We start from the raw sequence: 20,791 nt of genomic DNA on the forward strand, positions 1-20,791 counted from the left end.
CTTTGGAGTCATAAAGTTCCCCATTCACCTTTCTCTAACTATCTGTTGCAATCAAGAGAATCAGTGTTTAATATGGCAATTCCAAACTTAACTCTTTCTTAATCTGTGCTTTCTAAAAAAGGAAAGGCACAGCCTTTTTATTTTTGGATAATGCTTTTTAAATATTTTATAAACTTTTGTTCTGGCTGTTTTAGTGGTCTAACATGGTCTAACATGACCCCTGCTTTTATTGAGTTGAAACTCATTCCATTCCCCCTTGTGCTAATGCAAGTTAGAGCAAAGCTGCTTCTGTGTGTTCACTATAAAATATGGTTCTTAATAGTGATTGTTAAATTGCCTTCCACCCCTTTTTTTAAAACCATAGGAGTTACATATTAAAGTTTCTGTAGACACTCTCTTAAATGATTAGCAAAAAACATTTCTGTAACCAAATTCATAAGAAACATGGCATCCTAATGAATTACATATAATAATCTAATTTTGTCTTGGTAATATATCATGGTGGCCTTTTTAAAAATCATGACATGGGGATCCCTCGGTGGCTCAGCAGTTTAGCGCCTGCCTTCGGCCCAGGGCGTGATCCTGGAGTCCTGGGATCGAGTCCCGCATTGGGTTCCCTGCATGGAGCCTGCTGTCTCCCTCTGCCTGTGTCTCTCTCTCTCTCTCTCTCTCTCTCTCTCTCTGTGTGTGTGTGTTTCTCATGAATAGATAAAATAAAATAAAAATAAAAAAAGATCGTTACATGACTTGTTAAGCTAGAGAGCCAATAGAGTAGGAATTGTGGGTATATAATATTAAGATTCAAGGATGTTCTTAATTTTAATATTTGAAGGTATAATTTTTAGGAATTTTTAAAAATTCTAAATAGAATCATACTTGAAAAGCAGTTTTTGACCAAAAATATTTAAATACATTTATAAAGAGAACAAAGCAACTCACTTTTTTTAGAATTTGCTTTTTGACTATCTCAACCTTCTGAAAGTAACCCAGTGTCCATGCAGTAAAGCCTCTGCGCTTTACTCCTAAAGGCCATTCAGAATTTATACATACTTCTTTGAGCTCTTGTTGCTAGGGTTTTTTTTTTTTTTTTTTAAGCACAAAGACATATTTCATCCCCTGGCTTCTCAGAATTGATTAGAAACAGTAAGTTGGAAAGCAACAAGGCCATAAAATGAGTCAAATGCACACTGTAGAAAACCACAGAAAATGGCTGATTGCAAGGGAAAACCAGGTACTGTAAATCTATAGAAAGGAGACAGAGGACCTCAGCAAGCATAACATCAAGCCTTTGAACACAGTAACAAACATCTTGGTGTAATGAAAATTACATTCACATTGATAATTTGATGATCTAGAAAAGCATATTTCCTTGACATTGGAGAAGAAGTTTATTCAGAAATCACAAATACTTCATTTTGGTACTTTAGAGGAATACAGCCAAATTAAGGCTTTGGGTGACTGGGTAGCCTTCATGAGGGGTTTTGTTTATAATGATGCCAAGATAGGGGTTTCCACAGGTGTCTTATGTAAGTGGCAAATATAAACTGATTCTATTCCTGCTGAAGTAGATAGTGCCCTCAAGTGGAATTAAGACAACACATTATAAAGAAAGGAGAGAGAGAGAGAACCACCTCACACTAACTCTGTCCCTTTACTGAATGTTGTGTAGATATTTCAGTAATGTTGGTTTAAAGGGATGCCAGATCCCTGGGTGGCGCAGCGGTTTAGCGCCTGCCTTTGGCCCAGGGCGCAATCCTGGAAACCCGGGATCGAATCCCACGTCAGGCTCCCGGTGCATGGAGCCTGCTTCTCCCTCTGCCTATGTCTCTGCCTCTCTCTCTCTCTCTCTCTCTCTCTGTGACTATCATAAATAAATAAAAAAAAATTAAAAAAAAATAAAGGGATGTCAAACTCTATCCTGTCTTGGGTAACTTACATGTCTCGTTCTGGGTTGTAGAGGGACAGACTTGTATAAAAAACTTGACCAATTCTGGAGTACTTCATTATCTAATGATACGTTCCTTGTATAGATTTGCCAGGTTATTTAATCATTAAGTTAAATTATTAAATTTAATTTGGTTCTTTAATTAGGAATATTTATTTTTAAAGTCCCAGAATAAAATGGATAAATATGATGCTACTCTCCACTGCTGCTGTTACTCAGAATGGAAATGGATACCTCTACCTCAAAGAAGGATGGAAGGGCACCTGGATGGCTCAGTCAGTTAAGCATCTGACTGTTGATTTCAGCTCAGGTCATGATCTCAGGGTTGTGAGATCAAGCCCTGCATTGGGCTCTGTGCTGGGCATGGAGCCTGCTTGAGGATCTCTTTCTCTCCCTCTCCCTGTGCGCCTACCCCCCCCCCCAAATAAGGATGGAATAAGTAACTGTATTTAGAAACCCAGTGACCACATTCATGTGACAGAAAATACATAAGAACTTTTTTTTTCAGTAAAATAATTAAGATAATGTACTAAATCTTAATTTGATTTAATGAAATTGTATCATTTTTAACCATTGGTTGAAGTAGGGTTGAGAAGGCTATTTTAATTGTGACAGATTAGTATTGTAAAAATTTTAAATGAAAATTTGAAACTGAGAAAGAAATAATCTTTTTGTATTCCTTTCTAGTATAACATAGTTAAAATTGTGGTATAAAAATGTTTTGTTACTGAATTACAGTTATGTTCCTTGTTATGTAGTCCAAGTTTTAGTGGCTACAAAATTGATATTTTTTAAAAGATTTTACTTATTTATTCATGAGAAACAGAGAGAGAGAGAGAGAGGCAGAGACACAAGCAGAGGGAGAAGCAGTCTCCATGCAGGGAGCTTGACATGGGACTCAGACTCCGGGTCTCCAGGATCATGCCCAGGGCCAAAGGCGGCGCTAAACTGCTGAGCCACCCAGACTGCCCCATACAAAATTGATTTTTAAAGACACTTTTGCTATAATCAGATTTATATTATCTGACTGAAATTTTGAGAAATTAAATGATGGCTCTGATTAATATGATTAACATTTGCCTAAGGACAAAATGTACATGATGAAGAAAATGAAACTGGATCATAGAGTAAATAAATGATCCATTATCAAAATATGGAACACAGATATGAATTGTGCTTAAAGTTTCAGAATATGATTCATCATTTTTTTAATAGAAGATGTTCATCATAATAATTATGGTGGGGGTAACTTTTTACTTAAACTGTGTGTACAGAAGTAACAGCCTTTTTGGTTTATGTGTGTTTTGCCAAAATATAGCAACTTATTCATTTAAGTTAGGCAGGATCTATTAAAAATGCTACTTTTTAAAGTTTAAAAAATGTACGTGTATATATATATACACACACACGCACGCACATATATATTTAAATATGTATATAATGTTATCTGTTATTAGAATTTGATTTTGTAAATTTCATTGCCTTGGAAACAAACATTATTGTATTATGTTTGAAGATACTTTACAATTGGATCTCCTTAATTGAAGATGCAAAAATGATGATAGATACAAATAATGTATGTCTTTTAACCTTTTTAGGTACTTTTGGAAGTATTTCACGTATGTGTGTGTTTTTATTAATAGAATGAGATCTTAAGAGGTCTTTAATCTTAATTTTAGCTCACGTAGAATAAAGTGTAAAGTTTCTTTTTGCTTGTCCTCTAGGCATTTTGCTTTGCTGTCTTTTTACAGCATGGACACCAAATTGCTAAAAACGTGCTTTGGGACTGCCAGTGAATTTATCTTTTGTGGTTTTACTACAAACTTAGTAGTTTCCTTTTTTTTGAGTTAATATTTTGGAGTTAATGTCACAATGAGTTCAGGCTTATGGAGCCAAGAAAAAGTTACTTCACCCTACTGGGAAGAGCGGATTTTTTATTTGCTTCTTCAAGAATGCAGTGTTACAGACAAACAAACACAAAAGCTCCTTAAAGTACCAAAGGGGAGTATAGGACAGTATATCCAAGATCGTTCTGTGGGTCACTCGAGGATTCCTTCTGCAAAAGGCAAGAAAAATCAGATTGGATTAAAAATTTTAGAGCAACCACATGCACTTCTCTTTGTTGATGAAAAGGATGTTGTAGAAATAAATGAAAAATTCACAGAATTGCTTTTGGCAATTACCAATTGTGAAGAGAGGTTCAGCCTGTTTAAGAACAAAAACAGACTAAGTAAAGGCCTCCAGATAGATGTGGGCTGCCCTGTGAAAGTACAGCTGAGATCTGGGGAAGAAAAATTTCCAGGAGTTGTGCGCTTCAGAGGACCCTTATTAGCAGAGAGGACAGTGTCGGGAATATTCTTTGGAGTAGAATTACTGGTAAGTTTGATAAACTATTTTAGTGAGCTCTCTGTGTGTGTGTTTCTGTGTATATTTGTATGCACACATGTATTCCCCCCCCCTTAAATACAATAAAGAAGTTTTTCTAGAAATCTGTAATTTTGATGCTTATAATTCTTAGGATTTACTTTCTAATGATAAATTGAGATGATGCAAAGATGATACATTGAAAACTTTATAAAAATGACCTACTATAGTAGGAAATACACATCATGTAATTATTCAAGGCTTTCACATCTTAGAAATTTTAAGTGTCTGTGCTAAAAATGAACTCTACCAATTATAATTGAATTATCCTACAAAATTATTAATTACCTTGTGTCATTAGCATATGTAGGTTTCTCAGTTTTTTTGTAGTGTGTGCTCTTAAGTAATGAAATGTAGCTATAAGGTTTTTAAAAAGGTCCAGCAATTTCAACTTGCTTATAGTCGTCCCTCATGACATATGTGAAAATCATCTTGGAATTTATTTCTCCTGAAGATAGAACCAAGAACTCTGTGACACATTTCTGAAATTAATATTAATTCTCAAGAACTTAAATGTCAGTTACATTTTTACATTCTTGTATATAGAATTTCATGCCTTATTAATAGTTTTTAAAGCAGTGATTGTAAAACAATTGGAGATTTGAATCTCAGTTATGGTATTTACTAGATGGATTGCCAAGTTACTTAACCAAGCTACTTCTCTAAATCTGCTTCTTCATCTGTAAAATAGAGAAACCAGTACATAGCTTGAAGTATTTTTATTATACACTGATTGAAGAGTTAGCGTGGTGGCTGGCATACAGTAAGTACTCAGTAAGCAGAGCTAACATGATCATTATTTTAAAGTGATCAAATTTTATGACAAAATTATTGCTCAAATCACAGTGTAGAATCTAGCCATGCTCTCCCACAGTGGAATTATGATGTAAATTTAATTAATTAATTATATTTCAGCATCAGGTACAGCTTCTTCTTTATTCTTTTCTAGACACTGGAAATTGAGCAGCAGCTGCTAATAATTCTATTTGTTGTGTGTGTCATTTAGAATTTTCCCAGTGATTTCCCCCAAATCCCCAGAGTGGATCATTTTTTCTTATGGATCATGTTTCTCCGTCTCTTTATCTATCAATCATTTTTGTCCCTTCTCATTTGAAAACTAGGAAGAAGGTCGCGGCCAAGGTTTCACTGATGGGATATATCAAGGGAAACAACTTTTTCAGTGCGATGAAGACTGTGGAGTATTTGTTGCGTTGGACAAGCTAGAAATCCTAGAAGATGATGACAATGGATTGGAAAGTGATTATGCAGGTCCAGGGGACACAATGCAGATGGAACTTCCCCCTCTGGAAATAAACTCCAGAGTTTCTTTGAAGCTTGGAGAAACTATAGAGTCTGGCACAGTCATATTCTGTGATGTCTTGCCAGGAAAAGAAAGCTTAGGATATTTTGTTGGTGTGGACATGGTAAGAAACTTTTGGAGAATATTATCTTTGTGGATATATCTTATTAATTTTATGACCAATTTTAGGTACAAATTAAGCACTTTGAATATTTAAAATGGACTAATTTGGAATAACTTAAAAAACATCTTCTAATTTATCTTTGGTAAAGGAACATATCAGTATATGGGACAGGAGTCTAGAGAGTTACATTTACTCTTTTTTTCCAATTTGAATAAACTGGAATAATGTTTTAATCCTTAAATATGCTCTATGATAGCTGACCAATAAACAGGAAAAAAAAAAAAAAAAAAACAAACAAACCAAACCACCCGAATGTATTACATGATGTCTTATTTGAAAGGTTTTTTTCCCTTAATCTGTGATTCTCTTTTTATAATATTTTGCAAAATCCTATTGGCCTATCTGATTTTAAAGAATAGTGTAAAAATCATGTATGGAAAATACCTGCATAGAGGAAGAACACATTACTTCTACTTCTTTTTTTTTTTTTTTTTTGAACACATTACTTCTTAAAGGAAAAGTATCTCCTTAGGATGTAACTCACTCCAAAAATTCTTTTTTTCATTATGGTAAAATATATGTAACATAAAATTTACCATTTTAACCATTTTTAAATTTATAGTTGCATGGCATTTAATTACATTCACATTGTGCATCCATCACCACTATCTTTCTCCAGAACTTTTCATCACTCCAAACTGGAATTCTGTGTACTTTAAATGCTAACTCCCCATTACTCACTCCTCTCAGCTAGTATTCTACTGGTAGCCAGTATTCCACTTTCTGTCTCTGTAATTTGCCTTTTCTCTAGGTACCTCATATAAGTGGAATCCTACAGTATTTTTCCTTTTGTTCATTGTTTTGTGTCATTTTTAACGTTAGCTTACAATCAGATTTGTTCATAATGGAAATATCCCAATATGGCAAGTGGAATGTTACCTGTGGATGTTAAGAAGAGGAGAAGAAAGAGCCTGAGAAGAAGATGTTTATCATAGATTGGAACTATGGATAAGAATTTGTTAGGTAGAAAGAAGTAACTCGTACAGAATTATTAAACACTAGAATGAGTTAGGACAGATTGTGACTAACAGGCTCTTGTACTCACGATGTTTTTAGTGATTATTTTTTCCTCTCTTCAGGGATACTTTTTGGTAGGGGAAGAATGTTCTAGCATAAATTTATCTTGTGCTTGGAAATTCTGGGAAATTCTGTTTGATACCCATTAGTTAGACAAACATTACTGTTTAGACAAACATTTGCTGAACATTCGCCATGTAAAAAGTTAGAGCCAGAGTATAAAATGTGTGGGCCCCTCGGGATAGCTAATGATAAAGCACACCTTTAATATTTATTTAGAGGAGAGAGTGTGAGGTGGGTGGAGAGGGGCTGGAGAAAGAAGGCTATTGGTCATGGTTAGTTTCTCTTGCTTCAGGTCATTTGGGCCTCATACTTGGTAAAAGCCCTGTAGGCCTTCCCCCTCCTTAGATGGCAGTCAGGATCATCTTGTTTACTTGGGGCAGGCTGCCTAGAACTTTTCCCCATCAGCTTCTCCTCTTGCCTCTGTCTATCTTTCAGTTGGCCTGTGCAAGTGTACATTCCAAACCCCTCTAGTGTGCTCTTTGAAAGGAAAGTTCTGGCCAATGCAATATTTTTCATCTATTTCCATTGTTGTTCATGTGGTGCTCAGGGCAGTTGTCTGACTGGCCCATCTCCTAATCTAGCTGTGTGAACAGCACTGAACTACTTGGTGCAACATTGGAACATAAAAAAATTAAATGTCTTCCTATGAAGATGGGTGTTAACCATATAGACTAGGGTTTGTATGATGAATACTTTCAATTTCTTGCTCATCTATGGGCTTCCTATAACTTGGTTATTCTTGGATCTCATTTTTACCAAAACAAAAAACAAATAAAACAAAAACTTTATTACTGTGGTAATTATTTCTGATATATATATTTTTTTCTTTTAGGAGAAATAAACTTGGCCAGTGTAAAATCTTTGGGAAGATCCTTTTCTGGAAAATATAGATCTTCATATTCATGTTTTATTGAGAAGGGCTTAAAATTTTATTCTATTACTTACTTTCTAGGATAATCCTATTGGCAATTGGGATGGCAGATTTGATGGAGTGCAGCTGTGTAGTTTTGCAAGTGTTGAAAGTACAATTCTCTTGCACATCAATGATATCATCCCAGGTATGTTTTCTTGTGTTTATATATATTTTATATATATCAATATAAGGCAGAGTTTCTAAGCTGTGTTTTGTTATGAAGATATAAATTTAAGCTTCAAGATGCTTTTTGGAACTTGACTTTTTATATTTTGGTGTTGTTATTAAATAGAATATCCTTTCTTACCCCCAAATGAAAACAACACTTAAATATTTTTATTTCTGAAAGTAGGGGAGCGTGGAGTGGTATTTATATATTACTAAATTTTCATCTCCCACCTCAGTGGGAGAATAAAAACCCTTTCTGATCATTGGAAGGGTTAGATAATATGATTGAGAACCTGGTTTAAACTAGAAGCCTCTAAGCAGAAGTTGGTCATGTAATATGATCTGATCTACTTGGGGAGAATTCTTGCCGAATGCGCTATGAAATTTCTTCCAGTTTTGAGATGGTGTAATTGATCAGGCTTCATGTCTGTATAGTCAGAAACAGATCATTCAACTTTACACCTTTATACCTTAAAAAAACCTCTTTAAGTGGCGCCTGGGTGGTGTGGTTGGTTAAGTGTCTGACTCTTGGTCTCGGCTCAGGCCATGAGATACAGCCCTATATCCGGCTGTGCGCTCAGCATGGAGTCTAATTGAGGTTCTCTCTCCCTCTGCCCCTCCTGCTTATGCGCTCTCTCTCTCTCTCTCTCTTTCTGTCTCTCACTTTCACATAAATAAGTAAATCTAAAAAAGAAAAAAAAGCCAAAAAACATTAAGCAACCTTTTATTTTTACCTCAAACAAGTAGCACCTAATAGCTGTTGTCAACGAATGGATAAATGCCTATTGATGGTGAAATCAACAGCATTTTGCCCCTGCTCTTAGTAGAATTGCAGTTACAGCCTAGTCAGCTGATAGTAGGTTAATCATGAAACTGACAGGCATTCAGAGGTGGTGCTTTTTATTGAGCATTAGGCAACTATGAATAAATGTCAGAAAGCCCACATCCAGTAGCCACCAATGTATGAATCCATGAATTAGATGACTTGTACTTCTTTACATTCTTTTTTTTTTTTTTTTTTACTTCTTTACATTCTTGACAAATTTATAAGGTCTTAATTATTCCCGTTTTGCTGATAAAAAAACAGGGGTTTAGCTAGGGCTAAGATTGGCGAGGATCAACTAAGTGGTAGAGCCAGAATTCAAATCCAGACCTGTCTGATTATAAAGCTCTGCTCAGTTCAGTACCTCTTCACTCCACATCCTGTGTGTACTCTTTGGATGTGAAGATTTGCATAGAAAAGCATACTCCTCAGCCTCAGAAGGATGCTTGGGAATATTGTTTCCATGGAGATGTATTTTGTTTCTAATTCCATAAAAGCTGAATTTTACTATAGCAGGGATCATAACTGAACAAAAATGATTTTTCTACTTCCAGTATTTTGTTTTTCTCTTCTTCCTGAATTTGACACAGAACACTTTTGAGTTCCTCACAGGTCATTTCAGGTCCTCGGTATCTTTTTTGTAAAAATGAAGGGGCTAATGTTAGATGATCCTTAGGAGTCCTTCTAGCCTGCACTGTTTGCCCTTCCTTTCCCTGTTGGCCTGGCAAGTAATAAGTGCTTGTTTTGCTGAGTTGAGAAATGCTTTCTACTTTAGCTTTTAGCTTTGCAGCAAGAGTATGTTAATTTAATTGGAGGTATGGGATTCAAATAATAGCTTTATTTCGATTTCACTTTGTAAAAGTCTGGCATACTTGGCTTTTCTTGAATTTTAGACTGAACATTCGTATACCTACCACCTAGATTCTACAGTGAACATTTTATTTTACTTGTGTTTCTCATGTATCCTTCCCTCTATCCATGCACTAATCCATCTTATTTTTGTATACATTTCAGAATAAGTTACAGACATCTGTATATTTCCTCTTAAAAACTTCACACATATAATTAACTAGAGAGAAGTTTAGGGTATTTTTCCTTTTGAGATAAAAGACATACATGTAGTGAAGTGCATGTTGTGTCATTTGAGTTTTGACTAACACATTTACCCTTGGATTAAAAACCCTTATGAAGTCACTAAAATAACATCTAATAAGAAAGATATTTGTATCTCTAAAATCAAAATAATAAAAAACTACAGTAAGATACCTCATTTCCATTCTGTCTCCCGACTTCAGTTGCTTCCTTACCCCATCTCTCACCTCCCACTATTTTTATTAGTTTCTTGAATATCTTTCCAGAATTTCTTTGTACAATATAAATACATATTTTCCCTTCTCTTTTTTATATAAAAAACATACTATTTACAGTGTTTTGCACCTTGTTTTATTCTCTTAAATTTGTATCTTGGAACTCTTTGTATACTTGACTAGAGAAGTTCTTGATTTTTTTTTTTTTACAGTGTATAACTTTCCATTGTATTTATTTAATCAGATTCCTACTGATATATATTTGGGTTGTTTCTAACCTTTACAAACAATGCTGTGATACCCTTGTCCATGTATGTTTCCCACATGTGCCAGCAAATCGATAGGACAAATTCCCAGAAGTGGGGTTGTTTGTTGGAAAAGTCCATACATTTGTATTGTTCTAGATACTACTGAATTGCCGTAAGCCATTCATTCTTACATTCAATTACATTCTTACCAGCGGAATATGAGAGTGACTTTTTTTTATATCCTTACCATGAGAATATGTTGTTAAATTTTTCTCCCAGTCTGAGAGGTGAAAAATATATTTCAGTATAGTTTTAATTTCCATTTCTCTTATGAATGAGGTTAAGCATCTTTTCATATTATTAAGGGCAATTAGTATTTTTCTTTCTGTGAACTGTGTATGCATACCTTTGTCTTTTTTTTTTAAATGGGATTGTTGGTCTTTTTTCTTCCCAATTTTTTTTTTTATGTGTTAGGGAATTAAACTCTTTTGTGATATGAGATGTGAATGTTCCCTACTTGGAACTCTAATTTGTCATTAGTCCTTTTTTATCTGGCTGCCCTCATTTTTCAGAATTGTGGTAAGATAAATGTAACAATATTTGCCATTTTAACCATTTGTAGGTGTACAGTTCTGTGACATTAAATACATTTACTGTGATGTGATACCATCACCACTATCTATTTCAAGACCTTTTCATCATCTCAAATAGAAACTCTATACCCATTAAGAAATCACTCCCTTCCCTCAGCCTTTGGTAACATCTATTCTCTACTTCTTGTCTTTATGAATACTTTATATAAGTGGAATCATATAATATTTGCCCTTTGTAAATGTCTTATTTCACTTAGTGTAATGTATTTTGACTTGGATTTAGGTGGGTTTTTTTGGCATGCAGAATTTTAAAATTTTTACATAGGTGAATTATCAGATTTGTTTAATGGGCTGTATATTTATAACTCCAAGGTTGTAAAGGAATTTCCCCCATGCTTTCTTCCAGTACTCTTGTGATTTTGGATCACAAATGCATATATATATATATATATATATATATATATATATATATATATATGTATATGTATATATTATATATATATATTTGATCCATTTTTATTTCATGTAGTGTATAATGTGATATATGGATTGGCCTTAGTCTCCCCTCCCCCAGATAGCTATCCAGTTGTCCCAACATTTTTTTTATTAAAAAGGTCATATTTTGGGATCCCTGGGTGGTGCAGCGGTTTGGCGCCTACCTTTGGCCCGGGGCGCGATCCTGGAGACCCGGGATCGAGTCCCGCGTCGGGCTCCTGGTGCATGGGGCCTGCTTCTCCCTCTGGCTGTGTCTCTGCCTCTCTCTCTCTCTGTGACTATCATAAATAAAATAAAAATAAAAATAAATAAAAATAAAAAGGTCATATTTTTCCTGCTCCTTTGAGATGCCACTTTTACCATATTCAGTGCCCACATATGCTATGGTGTATTTCTAGACTTTGTGTTCTGTCTGTTTATGCTTCAGTGCCAGATCATTTTTAATGATTCTTTATAATCTGTTTCAGTATGAGTGCTAGTCCTCATTGCTCTTCTGAATTTTCCTGCTATGCCACATTATCATCTAAAAGGTTAATAGACATATTTAAATCTATAATCCACCTAGATTTGATTTTGTGTAGGATGTGAGATACATTAATCCAATTTGATCCACCATGCTTGCTGTGTATAAATCAAGTTTCAACACAGGTATATACACAGGTATATATGGATCTTTTTCTAGGCTCTACTCTTTTCCTACACTAAGACTTACAGGCCTTCATTATCCTAGCTTTACGAGAAGCCTTCTAGCTGGAAGAGTACCTTTCCCCTCATGTATTTTTTCACAATGAGTGTCTTGGTTGTTGTTGGCCCATGCCTCTCCATTGTCAATTTAACAATCAGCTTCTTAAATATTATAGGAGAATTCAGTGGGATTTTGATTGGAAATGTAGTTAAGCTGTAGAGTCATTAGAGAAGAGTTTTTATCATATTGAAATTTCTACTACATGAACATTGCATTTCCCTTTCAGTACATTTCTCCATTTCTTGCATGCATTCTGATATGTTATAAAGTAAAACATATTTTCTAACAACTTTTTGTGGTATATAGAAATACTGTCAACTTTAGAAAGAACAGTTGTATTGAAATCTAATTCACATACCATATAATTCCTTCATTTAAGGTGTACCATTCAGTGTGTTTTAGCATATTTACAGATACATGCAGTCATCACTATAGTTAGTTGTAGAACATTTCCATCACCTCACAAAAAAACCCTCTACCTTTTAGCTATCCCTCCACTATCCCTTCCTCCTCCTTAGTCCTAACCAAATGCTGATCCACTTTCTGTCTCTATGTTTGTCTGGACATTTGGACATTTCATGGAAATAGAATCATATAATATATATTTTTCATGGAAATAGAACCATATAATATATATTTTTGTGATTGGCTTCCTTCACTTAGCATAATGTTTCATGGTTCATCCATATTGTAGCGCATGTCAGTACTTTATTCCTTTTTATGCCTGCATAACATCCCATCATATGGGTGTACTACATTTTGTGTATCCATTTGTTGATGGACACTTGAGCCCCTTCCATCTTTTGCTATATACAGTGCTGCTACAACATTTATATACACATTTTTGCGTAGATGTATGCTTTTATTTTTCTGGGCATATATCTAGGAATGGAATTGCTGGGTCATTTGGTAACTCTGTGTTTAATCATTTGTGGAACTGGCCGACTGTTTTCCAAAGCACCCCTACCACTTTACATTCTTACCAGCACTGTATGAGAGTTCTGATTTTTTCACATCCTTGCCAACACTGATTATTATCTGAGTTTTTGGCTCTAGCCATCCTAGCAGGTGTGTTAACTCAGTTGACTTTTGTGTGCTGAGTTTTGTTGCAAACAATCTTACTGAAGTCTCATTAAATTTTCAATTTATCCACATAGATTCGTTTTTTTTAGTAACCAGTCATTATCCTCTGCAAATACTAGTAGTTTAACTTTTCCTTCTAATCCTTATATCTTTTATTTTTAAAATCTAGTTTCTTACCTTAATGTCCTAGCTCCAAGAACCTTTTTCTACATACTGAGTAGAAGTCGTCATATCAGCCATCTTGGTCTTACTCCTGCTCTCAGAGGGAGTGCTTTCAGCATTTCACTATTAAGTGTAATCTTTGCCCTAGGATTTTATTGTTGCAGTTGTCACTTATCAGGTTTGAGAGGTTACCTACCATTCCCTGTTTTCTAAGAGTTTTATCCTGAATGGATGTTGAAGTTTATCAAACTTTTTTGTCTACCTATTGACATACTCCTGTATTTCTTTTCTTTTAATCAAGTTTCCTAATATTAAATCAGCCTTACTTTTCTGATCTAAATCTAACTTCATCCTAGTCATACATTTCTTGGTCCAGTTTGCTAAACGGCACATTTTAAAATTTTTGAACAAGTTTGCATTGCATGTTTAATTTTTTTTAAATTGTAAAAATAGCATGTGTTTAAATTTAAAATGGTCTTTTTCCATAGTGGCAAAGTGCATATAACATTTACCATCTTCACCATTTTTAAGTATACAGTTCAGTGGCATTAAGCACATTCATCTTGTTATACAGCCCTTATTACCATTCATCTCTGCAACAGTTTTCATCTTGTAAAACTGAAACCCTACACCCTCAACAGTAACTCCCTAATGCCCACCCTTAGCCTCTCTGCAAACACTTATCCTGCTTTCTCTCTTTCTGATTTTGACTATTCTGAGTACCTCATATAAGTGGAATCATGCAGTATTTGCCTTTTTATGACAGGCTTTTTTCACTTAGTGTAACGTCCTGAAGGTTCCTCTGTGTTGATACATGTGTCAGAATTTCCTTCATTTTTAGGCTATGTAGTATTCCATTATGTATTATATACCACATTTGTTTATCTGTTTATCTCTTGATGGATACTTGAGTTGCTTTCATGTTCTAGCTATTGAGAATAATGTTGCTCTGAACATGGGTGTAAAAATAATCTCTTTGAGACCCTGCCTTCAGTTCTTTCGGGGATATACCAAGAAGTGGAATTACCATTATATGGTAGCTTGATTTCTAATTTTTTGGGGAGCTACCAAGGTTTTCCACAGTGCCTGACCATTTGGCATTCCTACCAACAATGCACAAGTTTTCCGGTTTCTCCACATCTTTACCAACATTTATTTTGTTTTCCTGATAGTAGCTATTTTAATGGGTGTGAGGGTGTGAGGTGTGAGGGTGGTTCCTTGAATTATGGTGGTTTTTTAAATTATGTAGAAAACAAAATGTAGAGTTACCAACCAAAGTTACAATAATACGAGCTTTTAGACTAATTGTTTTTTTTTTAAATGGATTAGTTTCTCTCTCTCACTTTTAAAAGATTTTATTTATTTATTTATGAGAGACCCAGAGAGAGAGAGAGGCAGAGACATAGGCAGAGGGAGAAGCAGGCTCCCTGCAGGGAGCTCCATGAGGGACTTGATCCCAGGACTCTGGGATCATGCCCTGAGCCAAAGGCAGATGCTCAACCACTGAGCCACCCAGGCATCCCAATGGATTAGTCTCTTAAGGCATGTAAAGAACAAAAGGTAGTGTTATAAACTGTTGTTTACAGTAATACTAGTTTTTATAATTGCCAATGTATTTACCTTTATTGAGATCTTTATTTTCTTCATATGCCTTAAGGTTACTGTCTAATGTCCTTTGATTTCACCGTGCATGGCTTCCTTGAATATTTCTTGTAGGATAGATATAGTGGAAACAAATTCCCTCTGTTTATGTTTATCTGGAAATATCTTAATTTTTCCCTCACTTCTGAAGGACAGTTTTGCCCGATATAGGATTCTTGGTTCACAGTATTTTTCTTTTATCCCTTTGAATACCTTGGCCTACTGTCTACTGGCCCCCAAATTTTTTCATGAGAAATCTGTATATGTCTTTATTGAGGGTCCCCTTGTATATGACAAGTTGATGCTCTCTTGCTACTTTTAAGAGTCTGTGTTTGTCTTTGCAAAGTTTGATTCTAATGTGAGAATCTCTTTAATTCCTCTTACTTGGTGTTTGTTGAGCATCTTGGATGTTATTATTTTTGCTCTTGTCAAGTTTGGGAAGTTTTTATCCAGTATTCTTCAACTATTCAATTCTCTGTCTCTGTCTCTTTTTCTGGGACTCCCACAGTGTTCATGTTGATCTGCTTCAGGGTGTTCCACAGGTCCCTTGGGTTCTTAATTTGCATTTCCCTCATAACTATTGATGTTGAACACCTTTTCATGTCACCTGTTGACCATATGTATGCATTCTTTTGAAAACTGTTTAGTTGCTTTGCCCACTTTTAAATCAGGATGTTAGTTTTTTGCTATTGAGTTGTATGAAATCTTAATCTTACATATTTTGGATATTAATGCCTTAATAGTTATATTATTTGCAAATATTTTCTCCCATCCTGTAGGTTGCCTTTTTACTTACCAATGATTTCTTTTGCTGTGCAGAAGCTTTTTAGTTTGGTGTAGTCTCATTAATTTATTTTTGCTTCTGTAGCTTGTGCTTCCTTGTCCTACCCGGTAGTTGTGAAGGGTAGTTTGCAGTCAGGAAGTATAATGCTTCTGCCTTTGCTCCTCTTTCTCAGGATTGCTTTGACTATTCAAAGCCTTTAATGGAAGTGTTATTTTTTAATCATTTTTTTCCCACTGAATCTTTGTTTTTAAAGTTTTTGGCATAACATTCTTAAGATCTCTTATTTTCTGTTAAATCTCAGCAGTATCTGCAGTTGTGTTCTTCTTTTCAGTCAAAAAATTGGTCTATCTTTAGGCTTTCTTAATCCTTTCTAGACATTTGTTTTCTATTTTAGTAATTTCTGTTCTTCAAATTATTTTTTTGGATTTGTTGTTTTTCTAACTCCTTTAAATAGTTTATTAATTTTTAGTTTTTTCTAGTGTAAAGCATCTAAGGATATAGGTTCTTTGTACCTACATTCCACAAAACTTAATATGTGGTTATCTTGTTATCATTAAATTGAAGCATTTTGTAATTTCTTTCATGATTATTTTAATGTAACTCATGTGCTCTTTTAAAATATGATTTTAAATTTTTAAGTGACTTTTTAGTCATTATGATTTTTTTAAATTCAATTGCTTTATGGTAAAAGATTATGATACCAATCCTTTGACATTTGTTGAGGCTGACTTTATGGCCTAGTACATGATCAGTTTACAGGATATTCTGTGTGGACTTGAAAAGACTGTGTTTGCTCCAATTGTAGCTGCATGCATTGCATGCATATTTTATATGTCCCTTAGACCAAGCTAATTTATTATGCTATTCAAATTTTATGGATCATTATTGAGTTTTTAATTGCTGGATCTATCAGTTACTGAACAAGGTATGTTAAAACTTCCTAACACAATGATGGATTTGTTAATTTCTTCTTAATTCTATAAGGGTTTGCTTAAATTTTGAAATTGTTATTTGCTGCATACAAGTTTAGAATTTTTAAGTACCTAGAGTCTGGAATTGTTATATCTTCCAGGTAATTTGAACTATTTATGGTTATATAATCTGTCTATATATAGAGAAAAAGAGAGGGAGAGGGAAAGAGGCACTACCTTCATTGCTACTGATTCTTTTTGCCTTAAATTCTTTTATATGGAGTGGATAGATTTTCTTTTGGTTTGTATTTTCCAGGTGTTTCTCTTTTCAGTCACTTGTTTGTTTGTTTCAATCACTTATTTGTTTTAGGTATATCCCTTATGATAGTGTATAGTGAGAAATCACTTAACTATAAAGAGCAAACCAACGGAGAGATGCTGGAGGGAAGGTGGGCAGGGGAGGATGGGCTAGATGGGCGGTTTTTCTTAACCAGTTTGGCAATTTTTGTACTTTACCTGAAGATTTAATCTATTAATACTTATCATTACTGATAATTGGATTTATTTCTACTATCTTATTGTTTTCTATTTGCCCTAATTTTCTGCTTTACCCCTACTGTGTTATTGGATTGAGATGTTTTCTCTCCCTTTCTTCATTTTATCCCACTTCCTTTTTTTTTAAACAGCATATAATTTTTAAAAATCTATACTGATGATCTTTGTCTTTTCTTTGTTGTGTAATCTATTAACATTTAATGTAATTATTGGTATTATTGAGTTTAGAACTATAATTTTATTATCTACTTTTTATTTGTCCCTGGTTTTCTTTCCTCTTATATTATTTTTTACCTTTTTTGCAGATTATTTGAAAAATTTTAAGAATTCTGTGTTAAATTTGTTGGCTTCTTAGCTGCATTTCATTGTCATATTGCTTTTAGTACTTTCTCCAAGGATTAGAATATATATCCTTAATATTTTAGTGTTTTAGGGTTGTACAACCTTATGTAAAATGTAGATGACTTGCTACTATGTCAGTTTTTACCTCTTCCCTCTTTCTTTATGCTATTGTCGTGTACATTACATCTATGTACATTAAAAACTCACAAGAAAATGTTCTATATATCATCATATATATTTTAAAGAAATTGAAAGATCCAGGTATCCACCTTTTAACATTTTCATTCATCCTGAAGAGCTTTTTATTGTTTACTGAATTACAGTTCTTCTAGAAATGAATTTCCCTGAATTTTCTTGTATCTGAAAATGTACTTATTGTGCCTTCATATTTGAAGGATATTTTGAGTGAATATAGAACTCTAGTTTGGTATTTTTTCTTTTCATTCTGTTTTCCAGTATTTTCTGACCTCCATAGTTTCTGGTGAACGTCAGTTGTCATTTAAATCATCCCCCTTTATGTAATGCAATATGTTGTTTTTCTCCGGGAGCTTTGATGATTTCTCCTTATATTTAGCTTAACAAACTGTTTAATTGTGATGTCCTTTGCATAGTTTTCTTCATATTTATCCTGCTTGGAGTTTACTAAACTTCTTGGATATGTAAATTTATATCTTTTAACAAAGTAGGAAATATTCTGATCATTATTTCTTCAAGTGCTTTCTTTGTCCCTTTCAATCTTCCTTCCTTCTGTGGCTTCATATTGATACATGTTAGAATATTTGGTATTGTGCCTACAGTCCTTGAGGCTCTTATTATTTTTTTTCATACTTTTATGTATCTGTTCTTTACATAATTTCTACTGTTCTATCTTGAATTTTACAGATTTCCCCTTCTCTTGTCTACATTGTGTTTTTAGGGATAAAATTCATTCATCCAATGAAATATTTTTTCAGATATTGCCTTTTATGTTTCTAGAAGTGTTTTTAAGACATCCATCATCTTGTTCTTTTTCATTTGTTTCTTTAAATAGTTTTAATTTCTCTGGTGAGATATTGCTGTCTTCTTCACAGTGAACATATTTTCTTTTTCCTCATTAAGCATAGTTATAATAGTTCCTTTAAAATTCTTCTTCACTGCCAATTCCAACATCAAAATAGTGTATGGATTGGTATCCATTGTGGTTTTTTCTTTTGAGAATGGGTCACAATTTCCTTTTTTCTTTTTTAAAGTATGTTGAGCAGTTTTGGATTATATCCTTGTATTGTCCCCTTCTTTTAAATTTTGAGTCTCCTTCATAATCTGCCTGTTCGGTTTTCTTTTTTCTTTCTTTTTTTTCTTCTTCACTCTCCAGTGCCTGTAGGTAGTTTTTATGTGTTTTGTCAAAGTTTAAATCTATTATTTCAGTAGAAGAGGCCTGGTATGAGCTTACTCCATCATAACAGCTTTATTTTTAAATATATATTTTGGAATATGGAGCACATTTATTCAAGAAAAAGGGGGATTTCTCTGGGTAGGTATGATGGGTTTTATGATTGATTATATTTTATAGTTTTTTCCCCTTATTTTCAAGTTTTTATGTAAATTCCAGTTAGTTAACATACAGTGTACTATTAGTTTCAGGTGTAGAATTTAGTGATTCATCATTTACATACAATACCCAGTGCTCATCACAAAGGGCTCTCCTTAGTAATACCCATCACCCATTTAAGTTTTTGATTCAAATACAAATACAGTGTTGTTTCATACTAGAACTATTGAATTTTTAAGTTTTTTTAAAAATTGTTTTTAAGCTTTAGTACAAAAGCTTAGGTCAGCTTTAGGTCATTTCATTTCTAAGCCAAGTAGGTCTCAACCTTGGGTGATTTTGACCCCGGGGAATGTTTTGCAATCTCTGGAGACATTTTTGATTATCACATTTGGGGTGGGAGTACTACTTGAACTGAGTAGGTAGAGACAGAGATGCTGCTAAGTAAACATCCTGCAATGCAGTAGAGCAGCCCCTTACAACAGAACATGATCTGGTCCAACATGGCAGTATTGCTGAGGTTGAAAAATCCTGTCCTAAACAAATTCTGTGAATTATGCTACTTTTATAATGTTAACTTGCTGGATGGGTAAGGGGAATCATTTGTAAAATAAAGTTTCTTTCATTATTAAAGTGTTCTTATGGGGGGTAGCCAATTCTGTGCTAATGTTGTTTCTCCAAAATCACATGGATAATTGTAATTTAACTTGTCTGACCAAATAAGATACGTTTGTGGGTTTCCATAAAACAGACTCTTAACTATAAACCAACGGAGAGATGCTGGAGGGAAGGTGGGCAGGGTAGGATAGGCTAGATGGGTGGTGGGGACTAAGGAGGACACTTTTGATGAGCACTGGGTGTTGTATGTAAGTGGCAAATCACTAAATTCTATACATGAAGCCAATATTACACTTTATGTTAACTAACTGGAATTAAAAAAAAAAAAGGGCTACAAAAAGTTTCCAAAGGGTGCTTTTGAAAAACTCAAAACCTTATTAGTGTAATCGTCCTTTTTTACCTACCTTCATTGAATTTCTTTGAATTTTGCATTTTACAAATGAATATAATTCATTACACTGAGTAAATTGGGAGACTAGAGAGAATACTAGTTTAATATTATAATTTTAGAAAGGAAAAGATACCTGAAATATGAGATTGGCTTCTGTATAATTGATTGTGTTTCTCTTAGTCTGCAGTAGAATAAAGACTTGAAATACCTCCCTACCGCTCCCCCCCTCCCCCAGCCAACTCTAGAGCTGTATTTCTGTATGTTTTTTTCCATGTCTCAGTCTGGTTTGAAATGTAAATGATCTTGGGTTCTACAGTAGCACTTAAAAAGAAACGAAAGGAAAAGCTACCATTTCTATTTTTCCTATGATGGAATTATATATGACCTGACAAAGGAATTCTTTAATAGTATTTATCTTCAAAAACATTTACAATTCTGTTTTGTTTAAATACTAATGTAGGATTAAAATAATAAAAATTAGTTACATGAATCTCTTGGGAATCACCTGTCAGGCACACTTTGATCTTCTAGATCAGTGGCTCTCATTGTCATTA

The 20,791-nt window shown here is 34.1% G+C and overlaps 1 protein-coding gene across 9 annotated transcripts in view; it reads left to right on the forward strand.

Moving 5' to 3' along the window:
* The window catches only part of CYLD (CYLD lysine 63 deubiquitinase), a 72,681-nt gene that overhangs the window by 3,628 nt on the left and 48,262 nt on the right, over positions 1 to 20,791 (forward strand). For 7 of the 9 annotated variants that reach the window (XR_008665266.1, XM_055331745.1, XM_055331746.1 and 4 more), the window contains exons 3-5: positions 3,670 to 4,321; positions 5,491 to 5,793; positions 7,886 to 7,991. Coding sequence is in view for 8 of the 9 variants with exons in the window: in XM_055331745.1 (XP_055187720.1) it covers positions 3,818 to 4,321; positions 5,491 to 5,793; positions 7,886 to 7,991 (913 nt within the window). In the remaining variant the exon portion in view is untranslated. The remainder of the gene's footprint in view (positions 1 to 3,669; positions 4,322 to 5,490; positions 5,794 to 7,885; positions 7,992 to 20,791) is intronic. The other 2 variants (XM_055331750.1, XM_055331749.1) reach the window with 1 other exon arrangement.

The sequence above is a fragment of the Nyctereutes procyonoides genome, unplaced genomic scaffold (assembly GCF_905146905.1).
Source record: "Nyctereutes procyonoides isolate TBG_1078 unplaced genomic scaffold, NYPRO_anot_genome, whole genome shotgun sequence".
Taxonomy (NCBI): Eukaryota; Metazoa; Chordata; class Mammalia; order Carnivora; family Canidae; genus Nyctereutes; species Nyctereutes procyonoides.